General features: G+C 34.6%; 2 protein-coding genes across 6 annotated transcripts in view; one reads left to right on the forward strand and one right to left on the reverse strand.

Annotated features, from left to right (window-relative positions):
• MPLKIP (M-phase specific PLK1 interacting protein) overlaps positions 1 to 12495 on the forward strand; it is a 75800-nt gene that overhangs the window by 32867 nt on the left and 30438 nt on the right. The window lies entirely within an intron of this gene.
• Positions 1 to 12495, reverse strand: part of CDK13 (cyclin dependent kinase 13) — a 139432-nt gene that overhangs the window by 1869 nt on the left and 125068 nt on the right. The window contains exons 10-14 of one of the 4 annotated variants that reach the window (XM_036918910.2): positions 10303 to 10419; positions 9297 to 9428; positions 5123 to 5170; positions 3373 to 3578; positions 126 to 395 (exon numbers count right to left, since the gene is read on the reverse strand). In XM_036918910.2, the coding sequence (XP_036774805.1) occupies positions 126 to 395; positions 3373 to 3578; positions 5123 to 5170; positions 9297 to 9428; positions 10303 to 10419 (773 nt within the window). Of the gene's footprint in view, positions 1 to 125; positions 576 to 3372; positions 3579 to 5122; positions 5171 to 9296; positions 9429 to 10302; positions 10420 to 12495 lie in introns of all 4 variants that reach the window. The other 3 variants (XM_036918908.2, XM_036918911.2, XM_036918909.2) reach the window with 3 other exon arrangements.

Here is a 12495-nt window from a genome sequence, read left to right on the forward strand (position 1 = left end):
AGCAACCGGAGAATTCTCAGGGCATCTCCTGGCTTAGCACTGACGATATGCATTCAGACAATCATCAACAGCAAGGTGACCATCAGGGTGGCCCTACCGTGTTAGCAGTCTGTCTGTACACTCACCCGATACTGGAGTGCTAGGCTCTGGAGGCGGCCTGAGTTGTAATGACGCTTCATGTCCTGATCCATTTTCCCTCTCTTCTAATAGCACATCTTTCTGCTTTGACTGCTGAGCCTTTATTAACTGAGTCAACAGAACTGCAAATGCGCTCTGCACAGCTGCCTGGGCAGCATCAGTCTCCACTTTAGGCTGGACACTCTGAGAAGGCTGAATTCCTCCCAATGGTTTGGAAGACTCCTGTTGTGGTGTTGATGGATCTGTCTGTTTTTCACCTGTTGCCAAAATTCCAGCAGGAAGGTTTATTTTATTTAGCTGCTGTTGAGTCTCAGAGTTTACCTTAATGTTCAACACTTGGACAAAATCAGCCACATTAACACTTGTTTTAGACTGTAGTAGGTTTAGTAGAATTGCCAATTCACTGTGGTTTAACTGCTGTCCAGGGCCTGTTTTTACTAAAGACAAAATTTGTATTAATTAGAACTGCCATAATTCATAGTTCTGCATCCCCCACCCCTGACAAATGGCTCTGTATTATCATATTAAGATGCACATTTGTAGAACAGTGTTTAAGAAATCCTGTAAAAATGGGAATCAATCTCATGTTCATTTAAGATGTAACTACACATAAATTAAAACAAAAAAGAACCACAGTCCATTTTGAGTAAGTTATCTTTAGGAATATATACTTCAAAATGGAAGTTAAGGCCACCACCAGAATCCCATACCACATACATAAACAGGAAATAGCGACTGAATGGGAATTTGATGATGATGATGACACAGGAGCTACAGTGTCAGGTACTTCCAAGCTTTTATACCCTGAGTCCACATAACAACCTTACCAGGCATATTATCTTAGCCTCATTTTTTTACTAAAAAAGACACAGACATTTAGGAAGACAAAATAATTTGTCCAGCTAGGGTCACAAATGATCTAAGTGGCAGAGCTGAGACTGGAACACAGACATTCTGATTCTAGAGTCTGAGCTCTTATAGCTCACTGTACTGCTTTATCTAAAATAATGCTTAATCCTTAAGAACCTTATCTTACACGTGCAGTAAATTCAAACTAGGATGTTGTAGAGTCTTTGATAAGATGTATTTTATTCAAATTACTTTTTTAAGGTAAAGTCACTTTGAGTAAGTTAGGAACTCCTACAGGAGCATGCTTAAAATGTTCATGTAAGAGGGTACGAACTCATGACCACAAACAGACTGAGTTGCTTTTCTTTTTCCAATTTTCAGTTCAGATTTGTGACAGTTTACACAGGTTCCTGGGCAAGCTTATCTGCGTCGTATAACAACAAGGCTCAAAAGCACACAATACTGTACATGTTCAGCAATAGTAAAGACACTGATAAGTAATTTCTAAAACAGAGAAACCCCAAGATGAAAAACTGATGACTAATGCTATCTTTTTATATTTTGAGACTTTTTTTACTTCTCAATTTTTTTTTAGGTTAATTCGAAACAAACTTCTTTTTCAAGTTCTTGCAACCAACTGCAGGCATTAATAACAAACCACGCCTGTTTGGTACACCCCAAGAGCTGCTTTTCCTCGTCTTCCCTCCCATTTTTCTATTAGCAGAGGTAGTCTCTGTGTGACCTCTGAGAAGTATTCTTAACTATGGCATCTCCTCTATGGAAGGAGCATTTTCTTATCTCCAGACACTTAATGATGATGAAGATAATGGAGCGAACAGGATTCATACCTATTTCAAAAAACTGGAATTCTCACATCATAATAGTGACACTTTAAAAAAGGAAAACAAAAAATAAAATGAAGCTCTCCACTATTAATAGGATTGTTAACTACGTAGAGCTAAGAAGCAGTAACAAAATGATCCCAGAAAGGGCAATTCATTTTTTACAAACTCAAATATGGTGGAATAAGTGCCCTCTGTTCCTCTACATTTGCTAGTGGAATAAGGACATTGGCTCCATGAAGAGGAGTAGAAATAAAGACCTGATATGAAGGAAAAATTGTTAAGGAGTAAGATGACTGTTGCTTGGGACAACTGACCACCATCCAAACGTCCTGCTACTGCCATCTCAGTAGTAGGTGGTATATAAAACATCTAACACAAATACAAATTAAGAAAACTTCTCATTGCTTCTCTTCCGCTTTTATCCAAACTTTATATTTTTTTAACACGAAGATATAGATAGCCTTACAACAGATGTATTCTCCACAACTATGTACATCAAATATCTTCGTGTATAAGGGGAATTCACTATTGCAAGAAACTCTTAAAAATAATCCTGAACAAATAACTATTGCTTTTGGTTTTCAAAGAAACACGCAACAACACTTTATGTAGTCTGATTAAGGTCAAGTACAAGCTTACAGATTATACTGGAAAGCATTAATGGTAATCTTTATTAGCTAATCTATTCTATATGTATACTCAACCACCAAAAGCTCCACCTGATCCACAGATCTGTTTTAATCAACTAACTGATCAATATTTACTCATCTCTCAATATAAGTGCTCGGCTACTTTTCATGTTTAATAAGCCACCTCCATACACACATTTATTTGTTGTATATCAGTCTCTGGCTTCATAAAAAATATTAAAACTAAAGCTGAATGCTTTCTGGATTCTTGAGGCAAAATGAAGTTTTTTAAAAAAAATTGTTAACTGAGTTTAGAAACACTTCTGACAAAAATTAAAATTCCTTGTGAAGCAGCTTACTCTTCTAACAGACTGAGTCAGAAGAGGACATGTACACCTTCATCACACTGCAAGACATTTCTGGAACAATATCAGATTCCAAACTGAGATTCTAGAACATAATCGGAAACATATTACGAGTAATCTGAGGACATTATTAGCAGTATGAAAAAGTTTCTGTTAACGATTTTTAGCTGTTTTCCTACATCTGCTTCTTCCTCCTTAAGCATGCACAGATGCTGGATGCTGAGTCTCACTGAGAACAGTGCTAGTAAACGCCCTCCTGCCCTCCTGACTCCTGCGCGGGCGAGGAAGCAGAGAAACCTGACCCCTCAGTAAGCATCTGTAATTTGGTCCTTTAGAAATTCATCTTACCTTGAGACTGCTAAACATTGTGGTGCCAGTAGCAATGAAGTGTGTGTGCTGGCACAAGCAAATAATTAAGGAATGCCAAGTTCTGTAAATAACCTTCATGTTTGACTTTTAGCCACAAATGCCTTAACACTAGAGCAATCTAATCAATGCTAGCCACGAAACAATGCCAAGAAACCAACTCAGGGAAGCATTACTGACCAGGAGCTACATTCGAGTTGCCCTGAGATTTCAGCTGTGAAGACTGCAGCACACCCTGAGGCGTGTTGGTTCTGCTGTCATCCAAGCCGAGAGACAAGTCCTTTCTGGGGGCTTTAACTGTGGAAACATCATCAGTCATGCCCATCTGCTTCTGTCTTCTTCGCTTTTTACTCCATAACTCATGACAATCTTGCCATAAAGGAAGACTGGAAAAAAGTATTAAATTGTTTGTTGACAGCATTTCTTACAACATCCACAAAATGCTAGTATTTGCCATGCTGCTCCACAGCTGCCACCCCCGACCCCCACAAGCTGTTCATAACACAGGCTTTGAAAAACCACTGTCCTCCAATAAAAGTCGTCCTTGATGCCCCACCTCCTCCAGGGCTTCACCTCTAGAGGTGGACTGTATTGCTGTGGCTTCTGAATAAACAATAAATCATCACATATTAAAACGATGAATGAAGAAATCTATTAGATTACTATTATCCTTGGTGCAGTCTTTTAAAGCCGATTCTTATCATAGTAGATCATGCATTGAATAGGACATGAAAAAAAGGCAAAAAATATGCCATTTCCCAAAACTAGATAGAGGATTAAAAAGCAGTAAAGGCTAGAATATAACATTTGTTAAAAATTCTCTAGTAAAAGCCTTTTTACTTTTTAATACTCTCTTATTTGTTTCTATAGTCAAATAGTCTAGAATTAAACTGATGCTACAGAGGAGTTTCAAAAATTGGTAATCCAGGCTCATTACTCATCAATAGAGTCTTGAATAACTAGCAACTATCAAAATTCCCCACAATTCCGAAACAACTCTACCTTAATGTAATTTCATAAAACAGACAACACTGCAGAGTAACTTTTGCTTAAAGAAAGGCATAAGTATTCGATTTATACATGTTTTCTTCTTACTCTAATAAAAATCCAATGGGAAGTTACTATTACATCTATATTAATTTTAAAAATGAGAAAATTAAAGCTTGGAAAGGTTAATAAACTTGCCCAGAATATCTACAAATTCCCTTAAGCAGCCCCAACCTAGTGATATATATATATATATATATATATATATATATATATATATATATATATGCAGTCTTCAACCTGAATGTGTTTACTGTTTACCTCTAGGAATACTTTCCAAGGGGGTATACTCGGAATTGTTTTAAAATAATTTCCATACCCATATGTTCTCTTTCCTAAAACTGATCTTTGCAAATGGCCTGCACGAATTCTTTCACACCTCCTCTTCCACAATTATCCTTATCTTATGTTACAAAATAAAGGCATATGCAACAATATGGTTGAATCTTAGCAATATAATATTAAGTAAAAAAAGGTCATTCCCAAAAGATTACAAACAGCATGATACCTACCCTTTTACAAAATAAAAAAAAACAACTAAAATTTTAAAATAAACTTTTTATGAGTACATATAGATGGCAACATAAAGTATATACAGAAGAAAACAGGGATGATGGTTACCTCAAGTGCAGAAGGCAAGGAGATAGGTTGTGGCGGGGAAAAGGGCATATGATATGATTAAAGTAGGTTATTTTCAAGGTTCTAACTTTTATTGGGTTTGGTACGTTTATGGCTGCTTACCAACATCATTTAAAATAACTAATTAAATTAAGTAACTAAAAGAAAAAAAGAGAGCCATGCATGGACCAATGATGAGTGACACGAGAATTATGATTAAACCAAGTCTATGCACCTGAGGTCCCAAAACAAAACAAAGGCATACCTCTCAGCCATCTTACTATGGTGCATTGCCTCAGCGTGTAAAAACCTCCTGGAGTAACAAACAAAGGGACAATTTGAAATATTGATTGGGAAGCTTTAAGGCATTATAAACCCGCCAAAGACGTTCCTTTGTGTGTGTGTGTGCACTGTAAGATGTGTGGCCTGAGCATCCACTGGGAATATTCTGAATTCAGCTATACTGCAGTACCGCAGAGTGGGGTAACGAGTGACTTCTCCTCCTCCATCCTGATGTTCAGGGACTGCCATGCTCTTGCAGGGGCATCCATGAGAATACAGCAAAGAAATCCACCAAAAAGGGCTTTTGTTCCCTCCCACAATTTAAAGGTAAGAGATTCTTTATGGATGATTTCAACACTTATCTCTAGGAAAGATAAACATTACCTGACAAATAGCTGAAACAGTAGAAGTTACTGACGCTGACTCTTAGATGTACCAGGAATATTTTCCAGAATGACCAAGTTCAAATACTGGCTCAGCCACTTACTTATTATTGTTCCTCATTAAGCAAGTAACTTGACTTCTGTGCCTCAGTTCCTTATCTTTAAAAATGGGATTAACAATAGAATCTACCTTAATGAAGTAGAGGTAATGTATGTTAACATATGTAAGCCCCTGGACAGTGCCTCTCACACAGTAGACACTATATTAGTGTTTGATACCATTTATCATCATGCAGTAAGGCAGATTAAAACTATGTTTAGCAAATCGTATCATGAAATATTTACCTCTATTATAGTTGACCACATTTTATCTTATAAAAAACATTTAAAGTAAAAAACTTGCTGTTAAGAAAAAATAAAATTATAGGCTAGCTGCAGTACAATTTGCTTTTTAGCAATACTTTAAATACATCAGAAGAATTTGACTGTACATGTAATACAATTAATGGAGTTATTTTTTGTTTTTTTAATACCTCACTCTCATTTGATTATTTCTAAAAAATTGATCACATGAGTTTAAGACATACACATATTTTCCAAAGGAATACCATGCCTTTCTTTATAGTCTCTACCTCACAGTTTATAAAATTAACTACCCATTAAACACTACAAAATAATGAGATGTTATATTGTATATATAACTTTTTATTTAATAGCAGATGAATACCATTATAATTTTGACCTGACTGCTTTAATCAAGTATCCCAACAAAATGTATACCGTAATTTATTACTGGTTTACAGAATGTTCACCAAAATGTGTACTAAAATGTTCATTTTTTATTGAAAAATGCAGTCAGGTATGTCCTGATGAAAATTAAGTGAATTTAGATGCGGAGTCTGACAATATGGATAGAATTTCTAATTAGGTTATTTGCAGATATTTTCCACAAACTAAATGAGATACATTTTAATGGTTTCAAAACATTTTCAAGTTTTGACATAAACATGTATTTTAGAAATATAAAAAGAAACACAATTTAACAGATTGGCAAAGTAGCACTACAATTACATGTGACTTCCTAACGTTTTCTAAGTATATTGAATTAAATAAGTACTAATAAAAGAAAGAGTAACAAGTATAAAAAGTCATTTATAAGTATTGGTAAAGCTTCTTTGGTTTATTTTCCCAAAATTTGAAAAAATAAATGATTAAAGACTGGATAAGAAATATTTTGGCAAGTCAAGTGGTTTCCAATTCTTTAATGTCAAGAAAACTTAAGAATGAATCGCAAGTTGACATCTGAAAAGTAATTAAAATAATTTTTGATGACAGATCACTGTGATTTTGGGGACACAATGTAAAAGGAATTCAAAGAACTCAGTGCTGTAACTATGTCAGGCCTCTATATGGGGACTTATAAAAATCAAAAATAAAGTAACAATGTGGATCTATGTCTCATTCTAGAATAAATAATATTAATTGACACATACGCAAATTATTAGGTTGCACTTCCAACAAAACTTACTGATTTTTTTCTTTCTTTTTTTAAACTGAAATAGGTACTAATATTTGCAGTGACAGTTTAATCAAGAAGAAAAAGAGCTTTGTACTCAGGAAATTTTTTTAATTAAATTTCCATTTATATATGTATGTTTGTTTTAAACAAGTACAATACGGTAATCAATAGAAACTTTCAAACACAACTATCTGCTATATTAAAAACCTACAGAACCAATCTAAATTCAAGATGATAAAGAACAATGTGCAATTGTTGAGAAATTTGTTCACACATTTTCTAAGTCAATGTTAGTGAATACCAAAATGCTAAGATACTCTGATTCCACTGGATACATTTATAAGAACGATGTAACTGCTCCACTTAAAGGTGTCAATAGTTATAACAGACTTAAAATTTTCTTTTGCAACTATTTGAACCCTTGATTTTTAAAAAGTTCAGATGTCAAAATTGTGCTTGATACAGTTTCATCAGAATTCTTGCATGTGAACCACTTAATCCAAAATCTCAACTTAGTATTACCAATAATGGGAGAAAAATGACATTATATTCCTCCTGATAGATAGAGGAGGAAGCAAATGTCATTACCTAGGTAGTATTCTTGCCCCCACCTCCACCCCCAGAATATTGTTACTCTAATTCTGGTCACAAGCCAGACTGTAGAATGTTTTACAAAACAGCTAGCTTGGACTCTTCAAAATGTCAATGTATAAGAAGCCCTCCCCACAAAGAATGATTAAAAACTGAAGAGACATGATAACTAAATGAAGTGAGTGAGTTTTGGATGAATTCTTTATCCCCCCCAAAAAAAGGGGAGTGGGGGGGAGAAAAACAGGCTCTAAAGGAAATTATTGGACCAAGTAGAGACATTTAAATATTAAATAAAAAATAAAGTAACAATGTGGATCTATGACTATTAGATCTTCAAATGTTAAACTTACTGTGCTTTTTAATAGTACTGAAGTTATACAGAACAAAGCCCTAGTTCTTATAGACACATGGTGAATTATTTAAGTGAAGTGCCATTTCCACAATACAATATTCAAATAGTTCAGGAAATAAAGTTTACATAGTGATAGAGCAAATGTGTCTAAATATTAATAACTGTTGAATCTAAGCAAAGGATATATGAATGTTTGTTATTCTATTCTTTCTATTTTCCTGGAGAGTTAAAATTTTTTCTAAATCAAAAGTTGTAAAAAAAATCCTTTGAAGGGGTACTAGAGCCAAAGTTTCAAGATTGCTGATATATACTGATAAGCAGAAAAACCCCATAAAGCAATCCAACAGTGGAATGATTATTCAGGTCCCTCAACATGTGAAATGATCCTTTTTGCCTTTCAAATCATCCCACAAAGACTATTCATATATAATTCAGTAAAAACCTAGTATGATATGTAAACCCAATCTAAGTGATAAGTGGAAGAGCCAGGATTTGAACTCCAAAGCCCTGTTTATTGACAATATGCTAAATGTGTTACATGAAAACATTTTTTCTTATATGGATAGGCTTGCTTTTATAACACTCATCACCATTTTTAAAGTTAGTATGAAAATCCCTACAAGGTTTCTAGATACTATCAAAAAAGAGAACCAAATGGACTGCTTTGTTCCCCAAATCAATCCCAGAGAACTTACAGAGCCACAAGGGAGTCCCATCAGACACAACTCATTCTATACTGGCTTTCATTCAATGGCAAGGATTTTCTATTGTACGCGAAGGAATATTTCAGAACTTCTCTTTCTTACTAGACTAACTGGAATTTGAGAGCTGACTCCACACTTCACTAGATTTGTATTCTTGGGCAAGTTTCTTAACCTCTTTGAGCCTGCTTCCTCCTCTGTAAAATGGTGATGATAGTAATAATACCTACCTGATAGGTACTTAATAAAGATTAATGTAGTACCTAAAAAATGCTTGGCATAGCACTCAGTATTTTAGCTATAGTAACTAGCAGTCGTATAAGCAGTAGGATTGGTAGAAGTAGTGCTGGAATAATAATAGCAGCAGCAGTAATATTTTCTTAAGAGTTGAAATACATTAACAGAACTAGCTTGAAGAAGGTTGCTTCTGCTTGTCCTATGGTTAGCTGAACAGTCTAGACGTGCAAATTATGTGTATTTTTGCTATTGTATTTCTTTTGGTTTGTTCTATTTCTTTTGACTTAATCATGGAATAGGTCCTGATCATCCTATACAGACGTAATAAAAACTGTCCAGATACTGCATAAACAGGATCTAATAAAGTCACTTACTCAGGTGGAGGCATTTTTGAGGGTTCCACATCCCGCAGGAACTCGCACTGAAGAGCCTGTTCTGCAGTGCAGCGCTTACTAGGATCCAAGGCGAGCATGTAATCAAATAAGTCTAGTGCAGCTGCAGGAATACTAGCATGAGAGGATTACAAAAGTCATACATATCCTTTGACACAAGCTTAATGTTTCTGTAGGAGCTTATTTTAAATACTTACATTTTATAACTTGTTTGCAATACATTATTCCAGTAAATTCCAAATTTTCCTTTGAAGAAATATTTACTATTACATAATTTTCTATTATTCTAAGTAATCTGAAATTTGGCAAGTAATATTACAGTTGACCATTGGACAACATGGTTTTGAACTGCATGGGTCCACTTATCCACAGATTTTTTTCAACAAATATATTGGAAAAATATTTTTGACAATTTAACATTTTTTTCTAGCTTACTTTATTGTAAGAATACAGTATATAATATATATATAACATACAAAAAGTATGTTCATCAACTGTGTATGTTATAGGTAAGGCTTCAGGTCAACTGTAGGCAGTTAAGTTCCTGGGAAGTCAAAAGTTATACATGGATTTTTTACTGCAAGGTGGGTTGGCATCCCTACCCCCTTGTGTTTTTCAAGGGTCAACTGTGTATTTTATTACTCTATGGGCATTTTGCTGTTATAACATAAATTAAGAACTGAATAGAATAATTCCCTACAACAAAATAAAAACTGACCTGAAGTAACTTGAATGCTGTTTCATTAAAATTTAAAGTTACATTATTTAAGTTCTTCCATGTAAGCACCAAATCAAACACACAACCCCAAATCACTGATTTCATAATGATGGTGAAATGGTAATTTGCATGTAACAAAGGAAAACACAAAATTAAATGACAAAGAACTGAGGGTCAGTAGAGGACAGAGTGACATTTAGAATTCACAACACTTAAAAAAAAAAAAAAGATATTCAATGCAATATGGATGTTCAAGCATCCCCTTCTTACAAAACAAATTCTTCTCTTAACTTTCGACGATATTGCTTCTTTGGTTTCATGGTGTTGAAATATGGTAGTTTGATTACATCAGGCCACACTGCAGGACAAGGACTCCCACAAATACGGCTAAACAACACACAAAAAGAAGTACATCAATATAAATTACTAGAAAAAATAATATATACAAGTGCTTTACAAAACAGCTCATTTTTAAATACAGAAGTTGAAGTAATGATTCAATGTTTAAGAAGTCTCATTATATATACAATATATAATTATATCCCCATATAATTACTTGTTATTTAAGAAATCTACTTTTAGTGGATGCTTGTAATACCCCAAATATTCCAATTCCTAGAAAGAGACCCTTTATGTTTTCAAAATCAAATCTTAAAACACAGGAAACACTCAAAATATGTTGACTTTATTTTGAGCCAAAATAAAATATTTTATGCCCATAAATCAAGGAACTATAGTTTATATGTCTTTCTCTGGTTTTATAGGTATCTGCCATTGCATCTTCTCATGGATATGATGAAGTTTGCCATAATAGCAGAAACATGTTTCCTACACTCAGGAAGGTAACTGTACTGTAAAGACTGCTGCTGAATTTGATCAACATGAGGACCCTAAAAGTAACATTCTTAAAACACGGAAGTTCTTCAATTTAAGTAGTGACACTGATTTCAAGGTATTTGGAGATTTTAATTGCTTTATTCTCTGCTTGAGATCTTGAAAGTCCTTCTTGTAGAAGAAATGCTATAATAAATAGGTGACTCCAGCTGGTAAACATTTAAAAACTGATTTGATAATATGTAGATGAAAAATTGGTTAAATATGTTTGACCTGAGTACACTGAATCTCAAGAGTACATCATATATATACAAAATTATCATCTGGTCTTTGTAAAAAGGTAAAGAGAAAAGGTCCATGCATCACTGACTAAAGTCAAAACATTCTATCATACGTAATTATAAATGTGCACACCAGCATGTATAAGCTTGTATTGACTAAAGTTGCTAGACAATCTTAAATAAAGCTTTAGAATGCTACCTCAGACACACACACATTTATGTAAGACAACCCCTCTCATGCTTTTTAAGCTATATGTCACTGAAACTGTACTTTTTTTGTTTCAATATAGTTTTGGATTTTTTATAAAACCAAGCTTTTTAAAAAATATTAAGATCTTTTTCTTTGTACACTGCCAGTCTCTTCTTCTTTATAACCCAATTTTCACAATGTCTTCAAAAATACAGTGGTGCCCTTAGGAAAGCAGGCCAAACTTGGGAGCATGGCTCTCCCTCAAGCTGCTTTCCAAGTCTTACTTCATAATTCATCTCTCCCTACATACCAGCATCACTCCCCTATATATGCTCATATCTGTTCCTCCTCCCTGGATAAATCCTTTTCATTTCTCTGGATTCAGGTCTTCAACACGGCCTGCATCCCCAATGCTTCCCAGAAGGGTCGCTCTGTGTGCTGCTTGTTTCTTTTGACACTCTTTCATCCTACTTTGTATTTCAGTTGTTGACATGTCTACTAGTTCAAGAACCATGTCCCTCCCTTTTGTATATACTTCCCCAAATAACTACATAAATATAAGTAATTAATCCCAGGAAGACTGGTGTGCATAATACAAGTAAGTACACAGTATGTCAAAATAAAGGAAATGAAGGATACTGTCAGCTGCAAAAATAAAAGAAAACATACTCGAGTTAGGAAAGGGTGCAGCATTTTGACTACAACTCCAAGGAAAGGTAAACAATAGACAGGTAGGAAAGGGAATCAGAGAATTGTTACTGGCAAAGAGAAGTGCATTGACAAAGGCATTTTGGGAGTAAAGAAATCAGTGTACGTGGAATTTAGGGCCAAGGTAGATTTAGCTTAAAAGCACAGACAGGGGCCACATAAACAGTTTTAAGAGGCACTTTGCCTAACTGTAATGCAGACAGACTTTGAAAACAGACTTTAGAAATGAATCCTGTTTGTATAATACTGGTCAAACTGCACTGCTTAAGTGTCTGTTTCTTCTTCTGTAAAATGAAGATTAATTTTACTTTGAAGCTATGAAATTAAATGAGCTGGCATCTGGCCCATTAATAACCATATAATAAAATCAGTTTCACTACCTCTTAGCTGAAAGTTTCAAGTATTACGTGTGGGGGAAGATTGCTGAGTACTAAAGTAATATAACTGCTA

Source organism: Manis pentadactyla, chromosome 7, assembly GCF_030020395.1.
Source record: "Manis pentadactyla isolate mManPen7 chromosome 7, mManPen7.hap1, whole genome shotgun sequence".
Classification (NCBI taxonomy): Eukaryota; Metazoa; Chordata; class Mammalia; order Pholidota; family Manidae; genus Manis; species Manis pentadactyla.